Source organism: Geotrypetes seraphini, chromosome 5 (genome assembly GCF_902459505.1).
Source record: "Geotrypetes seraphini chromosome 5, aGeoSer1.1, whole genome shotgun sequence".
Classification (NCBI taxonomy): Eukaryota; Metazoa; Chordata; class Amphibia; order Gymnophiona; family Dermophiidae; genus Geotrypetes; species Geotrypetes seraphini.
Genome location: NC_047088.1, coordinates 220,655,451 through 220,681,749, shown reverse-complemented (window position 1 = coordinate 220,681,749; position 26,299 = coordinate 220,655,451). Strand labels below are relative to the sequence as shown.

Genomic DNA, 26,299 nt, shown 5'->3' with positions numbered 1-26,299 from the left:
ATGAAGAGTGCTGCATTAGGGGCAAACTGCTAATGCCTTCCCTGAGACAGTAGCTTAGCGGTTTGAACACAAAGTTCTTGGTTTCCTTCTTTATTTATTTGTATTCTTGAATTATTCTTAAGCCTATAAATTCCAGGACATATAAAAATAATTCATTCTTTTTAAAAATAATTCATTCTTGGAGGCTATTCTAGCAAAGCTTTTTTTTTTTTTTTTATAATAATAAATGGAGGACTACATTTTGCAGTACTGCCAATGCAGCACATTTTGCATAAACCAAATTGCCAGATTTAAAGGAAAAGTCAATAAAAGTGGCTACTTTGAAATTGCATACAGTTATAGGCAAAGGTGAAAAAAATCCTAAGCAACCCCTGCCAGTCCATACTGAACAGTATATATTGGTAAGAGGCCAGGGGGAGGGAAGGGGGATGTGTGCAGAGCCTGACAGGGGTGGGAGGGGGCGCTGGGTACTGATTCTGGCAGGGCAGGGCACTTGGATATTAAGCCACCCGACTTTTATTTGATATTTGAGTCAACCATTTTCCTTCTTTTGGGGGGAAAAAAGGGGGGCTCGACTTATATTTGAGTATATATGGTAATTTTTTACTTTATACATCAAATAGTCTTGCATTCTTTCATCTTTGGTTTCTGTATTTTAAGTTCCCAATGTAATTGATAAGCAGTATCTCAAACCTCCCTCCTGTAAGATGTGCCCTGAGCACTAAATCAAATGAGTTCTTGGTAAAGAAGTATGTCTGGGCTTTATATTTGGTTGGTGTATCTCAGGGCTCTGTCCTGGACCACTTCTTTTTTTCCACCTACACTTCTCCCCTTGGTGCTCTAATTTCCTCCCATGGCTTTCAGTATCGCCTCTGTGCCGGCGACTCGCAGATCTCTCTCTCTCTCTCTCTCTCTCTCTCTCCACCTGAAATCTTGACAGACATTCAGGATGGGTCTCAACCTGCCTGTCGGCCATCGCTATATGGATGTCTCGCCGACATCTCAAATTAATCACCGCCAAGACTGAGCGCCTTCTCTTTCCTCCCAAACTTGCCTTTCTTCTTCTCCCATTCTTTATTTCTGTGGACAATGCCCTCATCCTCCCCATCTCATCAGCTCGCAACCGTGGGGTTAATCTTTGATTCGTCTCTCTCCTTCTCTTCACAAATCCATCAGACTGCCAGAACCTGTTATCTCTGCTTAATTGCTTACCTTCTACCAAATTCTGTGGGAGAAGAGACAGTTGAGAGGAGATACGATAAAAGGTCTATAATCCTGAATGAAGTGGGTAAACACAAATCATTTTATCACAGTGTATCATAAACTGTGTGCCATGGCACACTAGTGTGCTGCCCGAGATTCTAGGTGTGCCACGAGACACTGGGAAGGAGGAGAGGCGCCTGCTAATTGCCTACAGGACATGCCTCTTGCGCTGAGAGGCACATCCTATAGGCAGTCAGCCGGCAGCAGTGCCTCTCCTTCTTGCCAGGCCTCTTCCCTTCCAGCAACCCCAACTGGTAGCTCAGGGCCCCGTCTGAAGGGCTTTCACGAATACGTTGACATCGATGTGATGATGTCAGGCACGCACGTGATGTCATCGCATCGACGTCCATGCACTTCCGGATGCCCTCGAGCCACGGCCACCACGTTTAGTGTGCCACAGTTTTGCAAAGTTTGCAAGACAATGGCTTATCAGAAAGAACCAGGACTAGAAAGCACTCTGTGAAGTTATAGTAGCACATTCTAAACAAATAGGAAAAAATATTTGTTCACTGAAGCTGTGGAAGTCATTACTAGAGCAAGTAGTAAAAACAGTTAATCTAGCTGGGTTTCAAAAAAAAAAATAATATTTTAACAAATTCCTGAAGGACAAAGTCTATAGACCTAGGGAAAGCCACTACTTATCTTTTGGATTTAGTAGTGAGGAATCTTGTCAGTTTTTGGTACTTGTGTTCTGGACTGTCTACTGTTGAAAACAGGACACTGGAGTAATTATATGTGTGAACCCCATTTGCTGTCCAATTTTGCCACTTGGTGTGTTACTTAAAAACAACTCTTTCCATGTATAAAACTCAGTTTTATGTGTGGAAAGCCTTTCAAAGTTATCTTTTGGATTACTTAGAAATTAAATTTTTATAAGTGAAACGTTTTTCAGGGCTATGTCTATTCCATGCCTGTACAGAGCAGATAAATCTAGAGTCCATCAAAGGCTCCCATTTTGCTAATGTTGCATCAGAGACCCGGGTCCAAAACAGGAAACCATCTTTCATAATGTTAAATGAAGGAAGGGGACATTACTTCTAACAGCCTTTAATTTGTCAACCTTCAAAGTTTGGACGTTGAGAAGGGAGGTCTGTTTTATCGTTTTCACTGTAAGAAATTCCCTAACCTCTATTTGTCCTGTTTTAATTAGATTGTAAGCTCTGTTGAGCAAGGATTGTCTCTTTCATGTACAGTGCTGCATATGTCTAGCAGCGCTATACAAATGATTAGTAGCAGTATTTCTATCATCTGGTCTCTTTGATAAAGTAATGAGAAAATCTGTGGTAGAATGCGGGTTTCATAAAATCTGCCTGACGCTTCTGTACGGAACTATAGAAAAAAACCCCAGAACATTTAATGACGGTGTTTTGTCCTGTCATTTTGTTTGTTTTTGTGACGTGCTAATCTTAATTCATTATGTATAGCTGTAGTTGCTGTGTTAAAAGAACGTGTTGTCTCATATCCTCACTTGCACAAATCACACTGACTCATCAGATTTAGAGAGAGTAGGAAACCCTCGGGACATTCCATTGCTGTGACAGATGAGATAACTTACGAAATCAGTCTTTATCGTGTTCAGTTTTCAAACTGATATACCGGAGAACCTTCTGGAAATGGTTCAGACATGTTTGTAAGTGAGCAAAAGGTGGTGAAACCTTTTCTACGTTCTTGGCCACACCCTTAGGAGTAGACAGAAAGCACGTTCTTCTAAAATTACGGCTATGGATATTGTAACTCACCTAGAGTATTTAGGGGTCTTTTTTTTTTTTTTTTACTAGGGCTGTGGTAAAAGGTGGTCCTAACAAGCTTTACATGGGGTTTTCCCCCACTAAGGCCATCTACAACTGGAAAATAGATGATTTCCTATTTTTTCTATTACCATGCTGTAATTTTTCCATTATTTCATGGCCGTCAGAAAGAATTACTACAGGAGCACTTACCAACACCAATTTTGTAGGTGATAAGGGAAAGGGAATGGGGTCTTGTGTACCGCCTTTTTGTCACTTTGGCATTTCAAAGCTGACATTCAAAGCGGGTGGGCACTGGAGGATTAAGTGGCTTGCTCAGGGGCACAAGGAGTAGCACCGGGACTTGATCTCGCAACCTCTGGGTACAGAGGCAGCAGCTCAACCAGTGAGCCACAGCCCTTCCTCTGGCTCATATGGTAATCCATGCAATAACTCATTAGCATGTGATATTGTGAGCACGGTAACTGGTTAGCGCAGGAACACCTAAACTCTGCAACCAGGCATGCCCTCTCCAACAAAAATCTAAAACATTTTTTTTAGTGCATAGGTAGCATGCACAGATTTGGAATTTACTGCAGGATACCCGAGTGTGTCCCATAGTAAATGCTCACTAGAGCTTATTGGCGCTTTAGTAAAAGGATCCTTTAATTATTAGATGTGCAATAAATGGAAGCAAATACAATAAATGCAAGCCCTGTAAAAACTAGAAGCCCTGGTGGAAACATAAGCACTCATTTAACATGGTCTGTCTTGCATCTGTACAAGGTACATAGGAGGCTCACTGGTAGTGCAAACTATTTAAAGTTTGGTGTAGTAACTAACACTACCACCCCTTTTTTTACAACACCATAGCGTGGTTTTTAGCACTGGCCATGGCGGTAACAGCTCCCACACTCATAGGAATCCTATGAGCATCAGAGCTGTTATCACCATGGCTAACATTAAAAACTGCGCTACAATTTTCTAAAAGTGTGTGTGTTGAGGGGGGGAGGGGTTAAGTAAAAATTACTGTTCTTAAGTGCAAGGTTTGCTACTTTTACTTGTAAAGAAGTACAGAAAACATTTCTTACTTTGATAAAACCAAGTTTTACTACTTTTACTTGGTTACATCTGATGCTTGCAGTTAAAAGTAGAAGCAAGACGTAAGTAGTTGCTTGGTAAATTGAATGAAGCAGCATAAATGAAATAGGATTTTGCTTATGTAAATCTCGTCATGCAAACAGTGGATCACCTTATCTTAAATTTTGCTGTTGAGGGAATATAGCCTTTGAGAACAGTGTAGTTACATGAGAATTGCTGCTGGGTCAGACCAGTGGTCCATCGTGCCCAGCAGTCCGCTCCCGCCGCGGCCCCTAGGTCAAAGACCAGCCCTACCTGCATATGTTCTGGTTCAGCAGGAACTTGTCTAACTTTGTCTTGAATCCCTGGAGGGTGTTTTCCCCTATAACAGCCTCCGGAAGAATGTTCCAGTTTTCCACCACTCTCTGGGTGAAGAAGAACTTCCTTACGTTTGTACGGAATCTATCCCCTTTTAACTTTAGAGAGTGCCCTCTCGTTCTCCCTACCTTGGAGAGGGTAAACAACCTGTCTTTATCTACTAAGTCTATTCCCTTCAGTATTTTGAATGTTATGATCATGTCATAATAAAATAGTAGATGACGGCAGATAAAGACCCGAATAGTCCATCCAGTCTGCCCAACCTGATTCAATTTAAATTTTTTTAAATTTTTTCTTCTTAGCTATTTCTGGGCAAAAATCCAAAGCTCTACCCGGTACTGTGCTTGGGTTCCAACTGCCGAAATCTCCGTTAAAGCCTATTCCAGCCCATCTAAACCCTCCCAGCCATTGAAGCCCTCTCTAGTCCATCCTCCCCCAAATGGCCATATACAGACACAGACCATGCAAGTCTGCCCAGTACTGGCCTTAGTTCAATATTTAATATTATTTTCTGATTCTAGATCCTCTGTGTTCATCCCATGCTTCTTTGAACTCGGTCACCGTTTTCCTCTCCACCATCTCTCCCGGGAGCGCATTCCAGGCGTCCACCACCCTCTCCGTAAAGTAGAATTTCCTAACATTGCTCTTGAATCTACCACCCCTCAACCTCAAATTATGTCCTCTGGTTTTACCATTTTTCTTTCTCTGGAAAAGATTTTGTTCTACGTTAATACCCTTCAAGTATTTGAACGTCTGAATCATATCTCCCCTGTCTCTCCTTTCCTCTAGGGTATACATATTCAGGGCTTCCAGTCTCCCCTCATACGTCTTCTGGCGCAAGCCTCCTATCATTTTTGTCACCCTCCTCTGGACCGCTTCAAGTCTTCTTACGTTCTTCGCCAGATACGGTCTCCAAAACTGAACACAACACTCCAAGTGGGGCCTTGCCAATGACCTGTACAGGGGCATCAACACCTTCTTCCTTCTACTGGCTACACCTCTCTTTTATACAGCCCAGCATCCTTCTGGCAGCAGCCACTGCCTTGTTACACTGTTTTTTCGCCTTTAGATCTTTGGACACTATCACCCCAGGGTCCCTCTCCCCGTCCGTGCATATCAGCTTCTCTCCTCCCAGCATATATGGTTCCTTCCTTTTATTAATCCCCAAATGCATTACTTTGCATTGAATTTTAGTTGCCAGGCATTAGACCATTCATCTAACTTTTGCAGATCCTTTTTCATATTTCCACTCCCTCTTCGGTGTCTACTCTGTTAGAAATCTTGGTATCATCTGCAAAAAGGCACACTTTTCCTTCTAACCCTTCAGCAATGCCACTCACAAACATATTGAACAGGATCGGCCCCATCAGCAAACCCTGAGGGACTCCATTACTCACCTTTTCTTCCTCCGAGTGACTTCAATTAACCACCACCCTCTGGTGTCTGTCCGACAGCCAGTTTCTAACCCAGTTCACCATTTTGTGTCCTAACTTCAGCCCTTCAAGTTTGTTCAACAGCCTCCTATGTGACCACTTTTGTGAATAGGGACCACATCCGCTCTCCTCCAATCCCCAGGAACCACTCCCATCTCCAGAGATTTGTTGAACAAGTCTTTAATAGGACTCACCAGAACCTCTCTGAGCTTCCTTAGTATCCTGGGATGGATCCCGTCTGGTCCCATCGCTTTGTCCACCTTCAGTTTTTCAAGTTGCTCATAAACACTCTCCTCCGTGAACGGCGCAGAATCTACTCCATTTTCTTGTGTAACTTTGCTAGACAATCTCGGTCCTTCTCCAGGATTTTCTTCCGTGAACACAGAACAGAAGTATTTGTTTAGCACATTTGCTTTTTCCTCATCAGTCTCCACATATCGGTTCCCAGCATCTTTTAGTTTAACAGTTCCATTTTTCATCCTCCTCCTTTCACTAATACATCTGAAAAAATTTTTGTCTCCTTTTTTACATTTTTAGCCATTTGTTCTTCCACCTGTGCTTTCGCCAGACGTATCTCTCTCTTGGCTTCTTTCAGTTTCACCCTGTAATCCTTTCTGCACTCCTCTTCTTGGGGTTTTTTTATATTTCACAAACGCCAACTCTTTCGCCTTTATTTTCTCTGCCACTAGTTTGGAGAACCATATCGGCTTCCTTTTTCTCTTGTTTTTATTTATTTTCTTCACATAAAGGTCTGTAGCCATTTTTATCGCTCCTTTCAGCTTAGATCACTGTCTTTCCACTTCTCTTATGTCCTCCCTTCCTAACAGTTCTTTCTTCAGATACTCTTCCATTGCATTAAAGTCCATACGTTTGAAATCTAGGACTTTAAGTATCGTGCGGCCGCTCTCCACTTTAGCCGTTATATCAAAACAAACCGTTTGATGATTGCTACTTCCCAGGTGAGCACCCACTCGAACATTAGAGATACTCTCTCCATTTGTGAGGACCAGATCCAATATCGCTTTTTCCCTCGTGGGTTCTGTCACCATTTGTCCCCCTCTTTTGAAGGGAGAAGATGCTCAGTTTCTCTAATTTCTCGCTGTATGGCAACTTCTCCAGCCCCTTAGCCATTTTAGTTGCTCTTCTCTTGACCCTTTCGAGTAGTACCGTGTCCTTCTTCCTGTACGATGACCAGTGCTGGACGCAGTATTCCAGGTGAGGGCATACCATGGCCAGGTACAGCGGCATGATAACCTTCTCCGATCTGTTTGTGATCCCCTTTTTAATCATTCCTAGCATCCTATTCGCCCTTTTTGGTGCCACCCTTTTTGCCTGTGTTTGCTGAACTGGTTACTGGTTTCCAGCCAAACAGAGAAAATATAGAATGAAGTAAAAGGAACAGAAACCCCACGTAAAATTCAGCAAAGAAGGACAAGTGGGGAGTGGGATAGAACACATCAACCTTCAGACAAACAGTCTTATATTTCTATAAATTCCAAAAAATACAGGAACACTTGAATAATAATGCATGTATAGAAAGTCCTATGAATGTGACATTCTAATGTTGAAAAGATCCGGTTGAGGGCCCTATGAACGTGATGTTCTAATGTTGAAAAGATCCAGTTGAAGGCCCTCAACTGGATCTTTTCAACATTAGAACATCACGTTCATAGGGCCCTCAACCGGATCTTTTCAACATTAGATCATCACGTTCATAGGACTTTCTATACATGCATTTTTATTCAAGTGTTCCTGTATTTTTTGGAATTTATAGAAATATAAGACTGTTTGTCTGAAGGTTGACGTGTTCTGTCCCACTCCCCACTTGTTCTTTCTTTCCAGCCAAAAGAACAGTAGAGTTAGATCACTTTGAAGTAGAGGCTGAAATGAAGTTGGTTGTAATTCTTGGTGCACAGACATGTCTCTGCTCATGATCTTCCCTTGGAAAATCTTACATCGGAATGATTGTTCATTTCCTGCCAGTTCAGCTGTTGTATACTTTATGTTGGATCAATAATGATTCACAAGTGCACCTGGCATAAGTGATGGTCATTTATACTAAAAGCAAATAAGTAAATTGAGTTGTGGAGCATTAAATTGTTGGGATTAAAACATTAACAGCTGCATTCATTGTAATTGCAATACTTTTATGTTTACTCAAAAAGTATATTAGGCAATAACTTTTACATTCATTTAAATAATTTTTAAACGTTTTTCACTGTATTTTTATTTAAATATTCAAATACTGAGATGTGGTTCTTTTGAACAACCCTGGATATTTAGATAACTGTGAATAAAGAATGTAACCCCCCCCCCCCCTTCCATTTTACAAAGCCGCAGTAGTGGCTGCCATGTGGCAAACACTCCGACACCCATTAAATCCCTATGGGTGTTGGAGCGGTTACCGCAGCAGCCACTGCTACCACTTCTTTGTAAAAAGAGCCCATAGCTAACAGCTCGGTCTGACTGGCAAACTGCAAGTACCTAAAGCAGTTTTTTCAACATGAAAATTGTGTGGACTTTCCCTTTTGAAAATTGTACAGTTTGCGGGTGGAACGTACCCCAAGACTTTGCACATTGGTGAGCTGTTTCCAAAATTGCTTGTAAAATGGTATTTCTGCTTTCATTTATTTATGGGTTTATATATTAAGCTGAAAGGATGGTAACAATAAAACTGATTAGTATAATATTGTTAAGCTGTCATTAAGTGCAAAAAATGTTCTCTCTGTGGTATGAAGCTAGTTTGACAATATTTTTCCCACTATGTAAAAGAAACCAGATTCTTCAGCCCTTTATGGCACTCATTCCTTTTTCTTCGGCTTGTAACCGGTAATGGCGGAATACAAATCCCTAATGTAATGTAACGTAATGTAATGTAACCAGTCTCTTCAGGAAGCTTTGTTAAAAAAAAATGTAGGTTATTTGCAGTCACTCTTAATGAAGCATCTCAGTGAATTTAGAAGAATCATCTAAAGTTTGAATCCTTTTAAATGCTCTGCTTAAGTGAATCTCAGTCTGGCTTTCTTCCCTTACTGTTGTCCCGTTTTTAGTTGGCTATCACCTTCACCTCTGCAACTCACTAAAAGTACTGAAAGCTCAGATTTCTGTAGTGTCAAGCATGCATTTTTTATTTTTCACCTACACCATGCTCATACTTGTTCATGCATTGATTGAGTAGACTAGACTACTGTAATGCTCTCTATAATTAACTTCCTTAAACAGGATCCTGATGGTTCAGAATAGTATACTTTATTGAGATTTCTCCAACGAGTCTGGAAGTTTTTCTATTACCCTTTTGCTCATGGAAAGTCACTATTCAAAATTTTTAGTATGACTTGTATTTATTTATTCATTCAGTTTTCTGTACCATTCTCCCAGGGGAGCTCAGAATTGTTTACATGAATTTATTCAGGCACTCAAGCATTTTTCCCAGTTTGTCCTGGCAGGCTCACAATCTATCTAATGTACCTGGAGCAATGGGGGAATTAAGTGACTTGCCCAGGGTCACAAGGAGCAGTGTTGGTTGAACCCACAACTTCATGGTGATAGGTTGTAGCTTTAAATACTGTGCCACTCTAGAAATCATAATGTAGTAAAAGTGAGCCAAGTATTGGGCAATCAAGCCATTGTGACATCATTGATGAGGTTGGCTCTTAGGCATTGGTGGAATGAGGCATTATGACATCACAATACCAGCTTTGGTTACCAGAGGCTGAAACTTTTCACACTGTTTATTTATTCCATTTTCTATACCATTCTCCCAGGGAGCTCAGAATGGTTGACATGAATTTATTCAGCTACTCAAGCATTTTTTCCTGTCTGTCCCAGTGGGCTCACAATCTATCTAATGTACCTGGAGCAATGGGGGCATTAAGTGACTTGCCCAGGGTCACAAGGAGCAGTGAGTGTTTGAACCTACAACCTCAGGGTGCTGAGGCTGTAGCTTTAACCACGGTGCCACATTCTCCCTTTATAAGATTATAAATATTGGAGTACCATTAGGCCCACTTGTATTCTACCTTCTCAAGTACACAGGCTGCTTGCTGTCCTTTCCCCTTCATGTCTGCATCTCAGCTGTACTTGTGAATCAGCTCTTTATGCTTTACCGCCCTCCCCTCCCCTCCCCCCTTATTCTTACTCTTTGGAATTCTTTCCCTCAATTTCTCAGATTTAAAACATCTCAATAGAAATGTAAAGCAACATAAAGGCACATAACTATTGCATCGGTGTGTAGCCTGGACTCATGTTCGTGGACTTGGGAGGAGCTCAGCACGTGTTTTCCTATTTTTCACAGCTTTTTGCTTTTTACTTTACTTCTTTGTAGTTTTGTTTCCCTTTCATAGTATTGGCACTGCATTTGATATAATCAAAATCATTTTTTAAGTGTTTTTTTAAGAGTTTGAGGACGTAATCATTGTTAGAAACAAATCAAGAAGATGCAACTTCAAGGTGTATGTATATTCACAAAAAGTGCAACATGCAAACGCACCCTTAAAATGATTCGATATATCAAGGGATGAAAGGACTTCAGAGACCTTTAAAAAGCCACAATGCTGCTTTAAGTTAGCAAATGAAGCAAGTCGTGTCTCAATCACTGGTCAAAACCCCATGTGATAATGTGCAAAATGCAGAATAAATTTTCAATAATTACCGTAGTTTAAATGCAAAAAGGATTGTGCTGCTGTGCTTTGTACTGCTTTCATTGAGAATGCCATTTTTCTCAAAAGGGTCCAGAGAAGAGCAGCTAAAATGGTTAAAGGGCTGGAGGAGTTGCCATACAGTGAGAGATTGGAGAAACTAGGCCTATTCTCCCTTGAAATGAGGAGACTGAGAGGGGACCTGATCGAAACATTCAAAATACTGAAGGGAATAGACTTAGCAGATAAAATCAGATTGTTCACCCTCTCCAAGGTACGAAGAACGAGAGGGCACTTTCTAAAGTTAAAAGGGAATAGATTCCGTACAAATGTAAGGAAATTCTTCTGCACCCAGAGAGTGGTGGAAAACTGGAACGCTCTTCCGGAGGCTGTATAGGGGAAAACACCCTCCAGGGATTCAAGACAAAGTTAGACAAGTTCCTGCTGAACCAGAACATATGCAGTTAGGGCTGGTCTCAGGGCACTGGTCTTTGACCTAGGGGCCGCGGCAGGAGCGGACTGCTGGGCACGATGGACCACTGGTCTGACCCAGCAGCAATTCTTATGTAACTACACTGTTCTCAAAGGCTATATTCCCTCAACAGCAAAATTTAAGATAAGGTGATCCACTGTTTGCATGACGAGATTTACATTGTTGCAAAGCTGCTGCATAATTAGAGGATTTGACGGTATACTTATATACCGCAATTACCCTGCGTTTCTATGCGGTTTACAACTCAAGAAATACTAACAGAATAGTGAATCATACAAATTTAAACAAGATATTTACCAAAAAGATATGTTTTCAACTTGAAACTTTTCCTAAAGGCTGAGTGGGAAGTGAAGAAGGAAATATAGGTGCTAACTTGTTTTTCCCTTGCAGATAACACAGAGCAATTAACTATATCTATTTAGATGGTGCTAACTGCAGTGTTATCTGATTTGTTAATAGTTAATGCATCATAACTACCTCCATGTTAAGTGTAAGGTACAATCCTTGCCTGGTCTCTGTCTATTTTATGCCCTGTTCTCTGTTAGCAGTTAATATGAAAACTACCATGCATTAACTGCAGTAATGCCATATTAACTGCTTGCATGCATTGGTTGCCACATTAATGGCTAGCACAGCTTCGTAAATAGGCCCCATAGTGTCTTATAGTCAAGCAGTGCCTCGGTGGGCTTTATGGCCACAGCGTCGCCACAGTCTATCGAGTAGCCATCTAGAGGCAGATTGGGAAGGAAATTACTTGGCAGCTGATCTTGATATGAAAGCCTTCATGAGTTATGGTTTGTTTGGAATGCTAAATTGCTGTTGTCAAGGTCACACTTCTATCATATTAGAAAGTTCATAAATGTATTTGTAATTGAGGACTGATGGTCACCGAGGATGTTCCCTTCAGAGTTGCTATTACATATTTGAATTGCACTTGGTAAACAGTTTGCATAATTCCTCCCGTCCTCGCCTGTCAACTTTCTGGTGTTTGGTTTTCTGTGAAAGCAATGAAATATAGAACAAACTGCAGTTTACGGAGGTTTTATCTGCTAAGTGCACTGGAAACTGAAATTGTTTCAGAAGTGCTATCAGCACTTAAAAGTGAAGATTTTCTAATACTGAAGTCTACTTGATGGATGTCACTTGGAATCTGGATGTAATAAATCAACAAATCAGTGACCATGAAAGAATCCATTTTATTGCTGCTTCATCACAATAGTGGAAGAGCAAAGAGGAGAAGCCAACCGAACTGAAGCAAAAGATGTCCCAGACTGTGTAGGGTCTTCTACCATTAACTGAGATGTATACAGCATCTCTAGAAGGCTACCGGTGGAGGCAAGAATCACCTTTAAATTCGCTTGCCTCTGCTTCAAAACCTTAGCAGGCTCTTCGCCAATCTACCTATCTAAACACCTTGAAATTGCACGCCCCTCTCGCACCCGAAACACCTTCCTGTTCTCCTTTCCCTCCCTGAAGGGCTGCCTCTACAAAAAATTCCTTGACCGATCTCTAGCATTCCAAGCGGGCAAATGGAACAAATGCCTCTCTACCCTCATCTCCAATTCCCCCCACTATCAAACATTCCGGAAACTAACCAAAACCTACCTCTTTGACAAGTTCCTCTGATTAACCCTCCCTCCTCCTCCCTTCCCTCCTGACCTCCCCCCCTAGACCCTTACCGCCTCATGCAACACTGCTATCTGTAACGCTGCTGTATCTAACTAACCTAGCCGCCAAAATAACTTCACAGGATATTTACTGTCAAAAATGTAAAGGTAACTTGACCGAATATATATCTTCCAAAATGTAAATCTAATATTAACGAAATTGTAATATCGCTGTAAATGTACAGTCTCTTCTTCTGTTAACCGCATAGAACTTCCATGGTAATGCGGTATACAAGAATAAAGTTATTATTATTATTATTATTACATCTCCTTCCAAAATGCTCACATTTCCATGTATCCACATATCGTACCCGCAGAAGCCATGTGAAAAATATGTTCCAGAAATCCTTAAAAGATGAAGAAGGAAAAAAAATGGAACAGCTTGACTGGATAAATGTTCAGCTTTCTTGTTCTTTCATAGCAGTTCTAAGTACTGTAATATCTGGTATAATTGACTTGTCTTTGAACACACTCCAGGGGACTCAGCCCTAAGCTTAAAAAAAAAAAAAATAGAAGGTTAAAAAGTCTTTGAGCATCCCAGACAGAGGCCCAGCTTCAATTCAGTTGGAAATCTATATCATGACCTGAAGGTTGGAGAGAGTGCTGATGGACAGCAAAGAGCTTGACAGAGATTGAAAAGAATGGGCAAATACTAAACGAGGATGTAGCCAGAAGTTTATTTTTTGAGGTTCCGAATAGTGGACTGATTGGGAAGGGAGGTCGGTATTCTCTCCCCTTCTCACCCACCCCTGCCACCACCAATACAATAAAATAATTACCTTTGCTAGTTGGAATGCCAACTCCCATTACCTGAAGACATCTCCTGCATGAGTCCTGCCTATGCTGAACAAGAAGCACTTAATTCAGCAAGCACACTTCAGCTGCTAATGCTGGCTCTCCGTGCATGCTCAGACAGAGAGGAGCATATATAAGAGAGCCACACTAGTTGGTGCTGGTATTCTAAGCGCCATATATTGAATCAGGCCATGAATGAAGAAATATGTTCTCCTCCCTATCCTTCTATTTTAGGAAAATGTTTTGAGATCTGAAAATAGTATGAAGTTGAGTTTGGAGGGTAAGATGTTAGTCTCTCATGTTAAGATTGGGGTAACAATGCTGTCTGTAGCAGGTGCCAAGCCCTGGAATGCGCTGCCTGGTATTCTGCGATTCTGTGATGGGTGACTGAACTTTAAGAAAACGTTGAAAAAACACTATTTGTCAGCGCCTTCATGTGTTGATGCTATTTGCTGTTCATGCTTTACCGTCCTGTAAATGTTTTATGGGATTTTGTCTTTCCATCTTGTAGGATGAATGTGAAAGAAGGTTTTAATAATGATATTGTTAGTTAATGTTTTATTGTGTTTGTCTTGTCGAAACATGTTTAGCATTTTTAATATGTATGCATGTAATTTTGTAAACCGTATAGTTTTTATGCGCTATATAAATTTTTAAATAAATAAATAAATCAATTTGCATTTAAGTAAACAAGTGATTCACGTCTACCCATTCCATTCCACTACTACTATTTATCTATTTATCATTTCTAAAGCGCTGAAAGGTGTCCACTCATTTTATAGATCTTTATCATATCCCACTCAGTTGTCTCTTCTCCAAACTGAAGTGTCTCTTTAACCTTTTCTTCATAGCATCCACTATCTCCTCTTCTCCCTAAGAGATTCCACATGCCTGTCCCATACTTTCTTGAATTCAGATACAGTCTTTGTCTCCACCACCTCTAATGGGAGACTATTTCACGCATCTACCACACTTTCTGTAAAAAAAAAAAAATATTTCCTTAGATTGCTCCTGAGCTTATCACCTCTTAACTTCATCCTACGCCCTCTCATTCTGGAGATTCCTTTCAAATGAAAGAGATTTACCTCATGTGCATTTATGCCACAGAGGTATTTAAACGTCTCTATCATATCTCTCCTCTCCCGCCTTTCCTCCAAGTATACTTATTGAGATCTTTAAGTTTGTCTCCATACGTCATTTGATGAAGACCACCGACCATTTTAATAGTCTTTCTGTGGACTGATTCCCTCCTATTTATATCTTTTTGAAGGTGCGGTCTCCAGAATTGTACACAATATTCTAAATGAGGTCTCACCAGGGACATCAATACCTCCTTTTTCCTACTGGCCATACCTCTCCCTATGCACCCAAGCATCCTTCTAGCTTTTGCCGTTGCCTACCCTTCACCCCTTCTTAAACCAAAGCTCCTGTTAACCATGTAATTTAAGAACTTGATCTAAATCTTATTGTAATCCACATAAGATTCCTTGCAGAAAGTTGTCGTATATAAGACACTGTATTGTATTTTCAACCTATTTGACCACCTTCAGATCATCATATATTATCACACTCAAGTCCCGCTCCTCTTTCGTGTACAAAAGTTCTTCATCCCCCTAAACTTGCCCCATTTCTGTGGGTTAATGTTTTCTGTTTCCACTCCAGCCTTATCTTCTCCCAGTCAGAGTGTAGGGTTGGGAGCCTGAAACAGATGTCCTCAGCAGCAGATGCACAATACAAAAATGATGCAAGCAAATTGACTTCCCAGTGTTTGTTTTTGTATCATTTTTGCCCTGCTTTTGCACAGTCCTTACATTTGGCTTTTTGGACTATGATCAGTCCTTCCATTCTGCTTTTGGACTAAGGTCATGCTAAGAGAGCTCTCTTCAGACACTTGCAAGTTGCTGGGATTGAATTCATGATTTTCTTTGAATTTCATCCTGTTTTCAGTTAGATGGAAAGAAGTGGCGCTTCATTTTGTTTTCTTGGCGTGCTGTGACCCATCTGAAACATCAGTTCCCCTTTTGATAGGCTTTGAACAGAGGTAGCTGCTCCTTTTTAATGATATGACTACACAGAGTTTGTAACAGCTCCAGATGTTTGAGAAGGCTGCAGCACAGCTGATAGAAAGCTGTAAGTGGCATGATCACATCACACCATTCCTGCAAAAACTTCATTAGTTAACGGAAATAAATTTAAAACTAACTATTCTTTGAGGTCCTTAAAGGAAATGGGCCAGACTAGCTTGAGAACAGGATCTTCCTCTATCCACTTGCAAGGTCACTTACGTTCCTCCCTACCATACTCTCTCCAAAGGAAATTATATGATGTGACCACAAGCCTTCTCCAGGGTATCTCCCACACTCTGGAATGCATTCTCTGAAAGGCTTTGCTTTAACACAGGACTATCTCTATTCAGGAAGCAGAAGAAAACTTGGCTCTTCTCCCAAGCTTTTAATAGTACTGTAAAAGCAGCTAACTAGGGGTGAGTGGTGGGGAGCAGTGGTGAGAGCTATAGCCTCAGCACCCTGAGGTTGTGGGTTCAAATCCCTCACTGCTCCTTGTGACCCTGGGCAAGTCACTTAATCCCCCCCATTGCCCCAGGTACACTAGGTAGAGTTTGAGCCCACTGGGACAGATAGGGAAACATGATAAAGTGCCTAAATGTAAAAACATATAAGTGGTATATAAATAAAGTAAAAAAAAAAATTAAATAAATAACTAGTCATACTTATAAGAAATAGCAGCATAGGGTGAAATGCAAAGATGGAAGAGAGAGATAGGTAAGATAGAGTAACAGGAGTAAGAAATTAAGGTGTCTAATTTAAATAAAGTTACATGTGAGGTCAGACAGGTGCTTGAATATTATCTCAGCTTGGAGTGGATAAACAAGTCCTGATATAGTATCTGCAGCCTGTGTCATTTCTTGTATGCCTAGCTTCCAGCTTTGTGTCTGCTAGGGGTACTGAAGCACCTCAATATCCTTTCCAGCATTGCTCAAACATCTGAGCTGAAATCTTCCCAATGTAAATCTGTAGGGGAAAGCAAGAAGAAAATCAGTTACTGCTCCCGTCTCCTCCTGCAACCCATTAGTCAGACATTTCTCAGCTAGCCAATAAGCCTCAAAGGAAGCAGAACCAGTAGCTTAGGAGACACCATTAGTCAGACATTCCTTAGCCAGCCAATAGGCTGCAGGGGAAAGCAGGACTGAAGGTTGGTGTCTCCTAAGATATTGGTCCTACCTCCTGTGCAGCTTATTGGCTGGCTAAGGAGTATCTGAGCAATGGGCTAATAACAGAGAGCAGAGAAAAGTTGCATTGTAGGTAAGAGAGGCTTCTGAGGGAAGCATTGGAAGGAATGAGTAAGGAAAGAGGTTACCAGATGTATGGGAAACTCGGACATGTTCTCTTTTTAGAAGTCTGGCTGGATGTCGGATGAACTTTCCAAAACCCGGTAGTTTGTCCATGTTTTGGGAAGTCCCAACCTTCTGGCTGCATCTGGAGGTCCTCTGAGGATGTACAAAGACCCTCCAGATGTGACCCGGAAGTTGGAAAACAAAGATGAGGCTTTAAGGGGGTGGGGCTAGAGGCAAGATGGAGTGGGGCTGGAGGTGGGATAGGGCATAGGGCATGGCTAGGGGTGGAATGGGGTGAGGCCATGTGTTCAGGTTTCTCCAGACAAAAATCTGGTAACCCTAGGAAAGAGTAGACAGGGATTGAGAGCTGGAAGGGTTGTAAGAGGCTGAAGGGTGGAGAGATAGAATGCAAAATGGAGGACAGCTGAAGTGAATGCATGTTGAGGGGGCATGGACTGTGATACAAAGATAAGTGGGCAAGGAATGTGCTGAAGAAAGAGAAATAGATGAAGACAGGAAATGTGGGGTTCAAAGAGAAGGGGGCTAATAAGGGAGATAAACTGAGAAGAGAAGGGGTCAGGTTAGAGGGATGGAAGTGGCAGGAGAGGTGAAAATAGGAAGAAAAAAAAATCAAAAACAAGCAAAGAAAAGATAATTTTCAGATTTTGAGGGGTATGATTCAAATCCATCAGCTGCTCTTTACAACTGAGTAAGCCCAGGAATCACTGGGTGGGAATGTATTATTTTGTTAATTGAACTGGGTCAGTTGAGTATCTGCTCTTTTTCTTCCAACTTTGCCGTCACAGGAATAAATAAGGTATTTCATTAGAAGAATGGGGAATGGGAATGAGGTTGTGGAAGCACAGAATTCTATGAACTGGAAATCTACCTTTTTAAAATTACTTTTTCTTGGCAGCTGTGATATTAAGAGGGGCTGTGGTCAGGGATAGAGAATGACATGGGGCCAAATTTTTCCCCATCCTCACAGGAACTCATTTTCCCATCCCGGCGAGTTCTTTTCCTGCCCCTGCCCTGTTCCAGCCTCAAACGCTTTAAAATGATAAGAGTTTGAAGCTTGTGCAGTTAAGGCAGAGCTTACAGGAATGGGGCGGAGTGAGTTCCTGTGGGGGCGGAGACAGATTTGTCCCCGTGTCATTCTCTAGTCAGGGATTAAACTGAGGAGGAATGAAAAGTAGCACTGTTCCAATTCTTCAGAAAAATTAAAAATATTATTGCACACTATATCCCTCAAGAGGTGGAAATTGGCTATGTGAGCCTAAAAAGTAGCATAGCAGCAGGAAGAGGTTACAGGAGATCATTGAAAAAGTTTGGTTCCCTAGTGTTCTTCATGTTTAATTGCTAAATACTAGTTAAAAAATGCTTCTCGTTACTTTGGAAACTCAGAACCATCAGAAAATACTTTGATGCAACATCTTTCCGCTTACTGGTTCAATCTTCCATCTTAAGCATGCTCGATTATTGCAACATCATTTACTTGGGATCCTTCAAAAAAAACATTCTAAGACTCAGAGTCATTCAAAATTCAGCAGTTTGACTGATTTTTGGGCTGAAGAAATGGGATCACATAAACCCCTATTATCAAAAACTCCATTGGCTGCCCCTGGAGGCGCGAATTCTGTTTAAGTTCTCTTGTCTGTGTTATAAATCAATATTTTGTCTGGCCCCCACTTACCTAGTTTCCCAATTTAATCTGGCACGTTCTATTAGGCCCACATGAAGAATACATCTGTTCACCTACCCAACAGTAAAGGCCTGCCACTACAAAAGATTCCTGGCCAGAACCCTCGCCTTCCAGGCAGGCAAATGGAACGATTGGCTGAGTAACGTTATCACGCACTCCTCAATCTACCTCAATTTTAGAAAATTGATAAAAATGAGTTTGTTCAATCGATTTGTAAACTAAGAATTTTATAGCACTGCAAATTCAACCATTAACCTTAAGAACTATATAGCTTTCTACTTCTTCCTTCATATAAGATTGTATAGAAGTCTTTGAATTGTTGACCTCTTCGCTGATTGTCCAGCGCTTCTTGTTGTAAACCGCCTCGAATCTTTTCATGGCTTTGGCGGTATATAAAAATAAAATTATTATTATTATTATTCCTCTTTTGGTTCTTGGTAAAACTCTGCAGCAATCTTCCAGATCAACTTGGCTCCAAAAAGCCCTTTTAACTTAGGCACCTAACTTAAGGCGCCGTTTATAGAATATAGGCCTCCATGAATATATACCCTCATGCTACATAATTAAAAACTAATCCTTATTTCTTGATGAATAGCTTTTGGACTATAATGTATCTTTAGATAGATTTTCCCTCAATGAAGAATTAAAACCCAATTTAAATTAAAAAAAAAAATCAGATTAAAAAAAAATTTTTTTTTAATTGTTGATTTTTCTCCACCCTGGTTCTAGGTTCTGGAGGGAGCTCTGAGTTGCTATTTCCTGACTGAGGACTGTCTTTGGGCTAGACAAGAGAGAGATGAAAGTTAAGCACGTGTCCAAAGAGTTGACAATGAGGAATTAGGACATTTTTATTCCAATAGAGGCTGGTTCCAAAGCAGAGGGAGAAAGTGGCTGGGCCAAAAAAATAAATCACAAAACTTTGGTGTAAAATGCAAAAGTTCTTGTAGATTCCGCAACTGCTACATTCCTTTTTTTATTAAAAATAAATAAAATAAACATCAAATGTTATTTCAGGCAAAATTGGAACAGTACCAGTTCAACAAAGTGTACATAGTACCATTACAATCTATAACAGGGCTGCCCAAGTCCTGTCCTCGAGATCTACTGGCAGGCCAGGTTTTCAGGATATCCACAATGAATATGCATAAGAGAGATTTGCCTGCACTGCCTTCTTGGTATGCAGATCTCTCTCATGCATGTTCATTGTGGATATCAAGAAAACCTGGCCTTCCAGTAGATCTCGAGGACTGGACTTGGCCAGCCCTGATCTATAATCTTTCCTCTAAATATTATCAAACCTATACTCGTCCATCATCCCTTCCGTTAGTTCTTCCTTACTTTTTGCACCTCCAGACTAGAGGTCTGCATGGGAACGGGGATCGCGGGAATCCCCCCTAACCCACGGGACTCCCACGGGGACACCCCTCTGTCCCATGGGACTCCCACGGGGACCCCCCTCTAGCCAACGGGACTCCCACGGGGATGGAAGGCTTTGGAAGCAGGGTTCGTCCATATAATATAATGGACACGCCAGCCTTAGTAAAAGAGGGGGTTTATAAGTTAATTACTTGAACAGGAAAAAAAAAGGGTTCCACCAAAGAGATTCCACAAGGAAAACAGCAGCGCAAACACAAAAGAAACTGTGGAATTGATGATCCTGTCAGAAGTAATTGTTGCTTTTTATGGGGACAGGCGGGGATGGAGGTAATTCCTTGCGGGGATGGGTGGGGACGAAGAGGATCCTGGCGGGGCGGGCGGGGATGGGTGGGATTTCTGTCTCCATGCAACTCTCTACTCCAGACCCCATACCACCCAAAGTATCCCTATCCCTCCCCTTCTTACTTCGTATTTCAAGCATTCGTTACAGTAGGATTAGTATTCCTGAATTAATTTGTTCATTACTCAATTCAGCTGTTTGTTTCATAGGAAAAAACAAAACAGTTCTTGCTTTGATGAACAGTCTTTTCTTAAATTTATAGGTATAACACTTTGCCAAGCAGACGAACACTCAAGAATTCAAGATTAGTGAGTAAGAAGGATGATGTCCATGTCTGCATCATGTGTTTACGGGCCATAATGAATTACCAGGTATGTCCAGATTTTTGATGGATTAGAATTAGGAAGAATAATTAAAATAAAACCATTCTAATGCAATGGGAAATTAATTTCACAAAGAAACCGTTGAAGAACCTATATACAATTCTGAGTTCTATTATTTTAATCCTGGCTAGATGTTACTTCTCTGAACTTGTGAAAACCTCTAGACATTCCCCCATTATAAATCTAAAGAAATCAAACAACATTGGTCTAGATTCACTATACTTACCTACGGGATCTGATCTGTGACTGAATCTTTCCAGGCAACTGATTCACCAAGCCTCCCCATACAAATTAATGCGATCGGAGGCACGCCCCACATCGACCCCAGAGTGATCCTGCATAGCGATCCTGACGCATGTGCAGGCCATATTTTTTGCCAGTAGATGGTCTACGCATGCGCTAGCTCTCCTGCCTTCCCTCTCACCAGCTCCTTCCCCAGCTCCAGCGAGGAAGTCCCGCCCATGACCACTTTGACTCTCCCGGTTCCTCTGCCTTTCGTCCCTCCCTGCTCTGGTGCCTGAGTTGTGGTGGCACCGCCTGCTGCTCTCCCCCCTCCGCTTTTTCGGTTCTCGATTGAGGGCAAGAGGCACATCTCTCGTTGCCTACGATTGGATACGCTGCAGAGAAGGGTTACTTGCGAGTCCGTGGTTTAAAGCAGGGCTGCAGTACGTTCTGGAACAGAACACGCTGTGGTGCAACCCCGCTTTAAACCCACAGGTTAAAACCATGGGCTCTTACTGCAAGGAAGGGCGGCAGAGACCAGGAGAGTCGGAAAGGACGTGAGTGACTGGTCCTCAGCAGTCGCTTCTTTAGCCCAGTCGGTGTTCCTGAAATTGTTTAGTGAATCGCTGCCTTCCTACGTTTGCATGCCATTTCTTCTCATTTGCATGCGCGGATCGGGAGGAAGGTTAGTGAATCAGGTCGGGGTCGCAAAGTGGTTGGGACACGATCGGTAAGGTTAGTGAATCCTGCCCATTGTGCTGACCTTCGGCAGAACCCCCATGTAGAACCCCACTATTTATTTATTTTAACTTTCTATTCCGCTTATAACCTAGCGGATTGCAGTTTACATTCCTCCCCCTTTTACAAAACCACAGAAGCGGTTTTTAGCGCAGGCCGGCGCGCTGAATGCTCTGCTCCTGACGCTCATAGGAACTCTGTGAGCATCGGGAGCAGCACAGAGCATTCAGCACGCTGGCCTGCGCTAAAAACAGCTTTTGCAGTTTTCTAAAAGGTGGGGGGGGGGGGGGATAAATTGCATTGTCATAAGGCACATTAATAAACTTCTTTCTCTGTCCCAAATGGGCTCACATTCTAAGTACCTAAGGAAATAAAGAAAAACTTTAAAAATATTATAAATATACTAGTGTTTAAGCCCGTTACATTAATGGGTGCTAGTAAAGCCTCCTTCCCTCACATGTCCCCTATTTTCAACCCCAGCTCCAGCTCCAAACCCATTTCCCCCCCCCCAGCCCCCTTCTCACATCTTTTCCCTTTCAGCCCCAGCCCCCTTTTCTTACCCGCAGCATTTCCCTCCCCACCCCACTTCCCTGTACAGTAGCAGCATACCCTCCCCCTCCATTTCCCTGTGCAGCAGCATTTCCTTCCCCCAACCCCACTTCCCTGTGCAGCAGCACCTTTTCCATGCTCCCCTGGCCCTCTTCCCTGCTCCCACAGTCCAGCAGCACCTCTTCCATGCTTCCCCTGTCCCTAGAAGACAAACTCACCGAGCACGTCTGGTACCGGGCCACGAAGCAGGCGTCGTCCCCGTAGCACATGCCGTCCGCGGAAGAGGAGCAGAGCGCGGGGAAGAGGGAGGGTGAGCCTGTTAGAGCCAGTTCCTGCGCATCTGCTGTGAGGTGAGCCAACCCACTGCCATCTTCCACTTTCGACGTTGTGTTCCGGATGCAGTAGCCGGGGAGCCAGGCCCCCTACGCCCACACTCCATTAATATTCAGATGCGATCATCTCTCTGTCTCGCAGCTGGCTTACCGGCTCCGGCCAGACAAAGTAAATTTTTAGTTCAAAGCCAACGCTGCGTCTCCTCTCTCCATCCCCTCCAGAGTCGGAAGTCTTCTCCGACTCTGGTGAGGTTCAATAGAGAAGCCACGGCGGGAGCTTTGAACAAAAAAATGAACTTTGTGTGGCTGGAGCCGGCAAGACCGCTGCGAGACAAAGAGATGCATGGTAAGCGCGAATGCGCACTCTGCCAGGCACAGAACTACAGATCAGGCAACTCGGCATTAAGAGTGCGCATGCGCGCTTAGCGTTTTATTATTATAGATACATATCCAGCAAAAAAAAAAAAGAAATAAAGGAAATAAAACAGGAAGGCAAGAAATTAGACAATACCCAACAGAATATGTTTTATTAACCTTTGTAGTGGACTAACACAGCTGCTTTATCCAGCATGTTGAAAGTGGGAGCTGAGACCATGAGCTTTGGATTTTGTACTTTTAAATAAGGGTATGCTAATAATTAAAGTGACATAACATTTTATTTAAAAAGTAAGAGTTTAGAAATATCGGCCCATATTCTATAAACAGTGCCTTAAGCTAGTTTAAAAATGATTAATATCATTTGTTTTTAAATGTAGGCACCTGCATCACAGCTAGAGAAGCAGTTTGCGATGCCTAATGCCACTGTAGGCGTGGCTAATGCCGGAATTGGTGTTAGGCATCGTAAAGCACCTCCATAGCTGCGATTCATGTGTAAGGTAGGTGCCGGAAATGTAGGCCTGGAAAACCCTGGTCTACATTTTTTGGAGCCTACCTTTCACGAAGCTGCGATTCTATAAACGGTGCTGTTAAATGATTGGCGGCTGGTTTTTTTTCCCGGTAGCCACTGCCAGCGGCGCTGTTTATAGAATCTGGCCCATAATGCTGTGCCTTCAGAGAAAAAAAAAAAAAACGGCCTTGGTGATGGAAAGACGGGAAGCCGCAGCTTCAGAAACCCATCCAGATTACTAATTTCTTTTTATTACACATTATTCCTTCCTGGTGCTGCTCGTACAGACTGACCTTCACAAGCTGTTCTTAAACAGTTTGCATGTTTACGGCTGTGCAGGCCCTGAGGAAAGGATAGAGGGTTCTCACAGTTCGGATGTTTATCTTCATTCCTTGTAACCCATGCCCATTTCTGGCTGGAAGGGCCTTCAACTCCCTTGTTGATAAGTGAATTTTTGAACCCACCCACCCATGTTTTCACTGCTTCAGAGCCAAGCTGTTTCACTCTTTGTTTTGCATTTCAGTACGGCTTCAACATGGTCATGTCACATGCGCATGCTGTTAATGAAATTGCACTAAGTTTGAACAACAAGAATCCCAGGTAAGGCGCTTTTCTGCCCGTAGGACATCTCAAATGCTGACTAATCATGGAACATGTGTCATTCTCCTTAAAAACGTAGTGCAAATGATTTGGTAGGTGGTATCTTTGTATTAAAAAAAAAAAAGAAAAGAAAACAAATTAGCTTTTTTAAAAAAGTTAAAGTGTGGCCTGCTCTTACACAGTCGAGTATATCTTGTTAAGCAGTACTCTGGGTTTTTCTTGAGGGGGTACTGAGTACCGGCACCTATTCCATTGTTTTATAAAAATGACCCATGGGACTCCCCAAGTATTAATAAAAGAGCTCAGGTTCTGCACACTCAATGCTGCCTTTTCATGAAGGCAGGGGGGCCTGGCTACTGTGGCCTGGGCCCCTTAAAAAAAAAAACACCCCACTCTTAAAGAATGGCCTGGTATTTCAGGACCGACATCTTTTTTTGCTAGAAAAAATGTACTGTGATGTGAGGGAATGCATGAGGTGAATAATTGGCAACTCATCTTACTAGAGGTTACATGATAAGAAACATTATACACCATTCTATTATTATTATTATTATTCTGAGTCTTGGCTTGTTTACAGTGATTTTAACGTGTGGTAAAAGTGTCACCAGTGTAGTAATTTGAGGCACTGCATGCTGGCTGATGCTTATGATCCCATTTCCTTCAGGATCTTAATCATCCAAAATACAGGGTGGGCCACGGAAAAGTAGCCCGCCTCTAATACCGGTGCCAGAAAGAATGGTGATTATGGAAGGCTTTGCACAAAGTGGATTGATTTTAAGGAAATGCAATAGGCTTTCGCCAAGTACCCAGGAACAAAACCACCAGCTAAATAAAAACAATCCACTTGCTTGTTCATCTTGTCATAATATCGCCGGTGGCTCACCCTGTACTTTTTAGGTACAGAATGGAAATCAAAGCCCTTGAATCATATTTAACTTTATTCTTTGTTTTTAACTTTGTGCTCATTTTGGACGCCATAGAAACTTTGGGAGGCCTACGGTTGAGGTGTAATCAGTGTTATCATTAGATGTTGCTTTGAGTACAAATGAGCTTTCAGTGATTGTCCTTTACTGTATTTTCACTCACTTGAAAAGCTTTAGTGTTAATTAGCACTTCCAGCCATCAAGATCTGTCTTACAAGAAGATATATGCCACCTCATTCTATAACTTGTGCCTAAATTTAAACACCATTTTCTAATAGGTAAGTGTGCTTGGTTCTATGCTATGAATGACACATATAGCTCTTTTTGGGGTCCTTTTACTAAACAGCTTAAAACGCCTTCTCAAATGGTACGCATAGGCGTCCTGCAGGAATTTTGGCATCTACGTGCTACTCGTGCACTTAAAATTTCGATTAGATTTTTTTTTTTTTTTTAGTGTTAGAGGGGGAGATTAGGTGCGTTGCCCGCTAACTGGTTAGCACAGCTACAATGCTGTGCACTAACTGAATAGTTCATGATTAGCATGCGAGCTCTTTCTGCATACAAAATAGGTGGCAGTAGGAGCTTAACACGCTCATGGGAAAATTAGCATACAAACGTTCATAGAAATTTTTTTTTTAATTCTGCCATTTTACCCATGTGGAAAATATGGCCTTAGTGCACGGGAATGATCCGTGCAAGCACGCCCTATGGTCACATTTTACCGCAAATTGGTAAAATGGCCCCATAGCATATAAATTTTTATTTTATTTATGTAATTTCTTATATATTGCTGACAAGCCCAAAAGATATCTAAGCGGTGTACAATCAGGTACAGTAGATATTTTTCTCTTGCTGTAGGGCTCACCTGAAGCAGTGAAGGGTTACGTGACTAACGAGCAGCAATGGGATTTGGACTGGGTTTTCTCTGGCTCTATTAGGCCACTCCTCCACTCCAGTGCAAAGGGGAAGGTGTTCACATGCAAAGCGCATGGGAGGACCAACATTTATATGTGTAATTTACAGGGTACTGTAAGTTATGTACTAAAGAAGCACATTTAGGTGTATGCATCTACACCTGCTATTGACATCGTACGCGTGGAATAGCGCACGCTTGCAGCTTATCGCCTCCTCTTGAGCAGGCGGTAGTTTTTTTGGCTAGTGTATACTAATCCGGTGCATGTGCTAAAAACACTAGCGCACCTTCGTAAAAGGAGCCCTAAGTGAGTGAGCCAAAATGTAGATGCATTGGTGCTGACTTATAATATTCTAGAAAAGAATCTTGGCGCTCAGATGCCAATATAGAATTTGAGCTTGGTGTACTATATCTGGCCATCTAAATTGTGGTCCTGTTACAGGATTGCTCCTGTCGAAAGTAATTCTATAGCAGGGTGCCTAGTGAGATCTTATTCTATAAAGGAACCT

The 26,299-nt window shown here is 41.9% G+C and overlaps 1 protein-coding gene across 5 annotated transcripts in view; it reads left to right on the top strand.

Moving 5' to 3' along the window:
- The window catches only part of FMNL2 (formin like 2), a 459,967-nt gene that overhangs the window by 270,874 nt on the left and 162,794 nt on the right, over positions 1 to 26,299 (top strand). For all 5 annotated transcript variants that reach the window (XR_004539577.1, XM_033945820.1, XM_033945823.1 and 2 more), the window contains exons 7-8: positions 20,507 to 20,615; positions 23,878 to 23,954. Coding sequence is in view for 4 of the 5 variants with exons in the window: in XM_033945820.1 (XP_033801711.1) it covers positions 20,507 to 20,615; positions 23,878 to 23,954 (186 nt within the window). In the remaining variant the exon portion in view is untranslated. The remainder of the gene's footprint in view (positions 1 to 20,506; positions 20,616 to 23,877; positions 23,955 to 26,299) is intronic.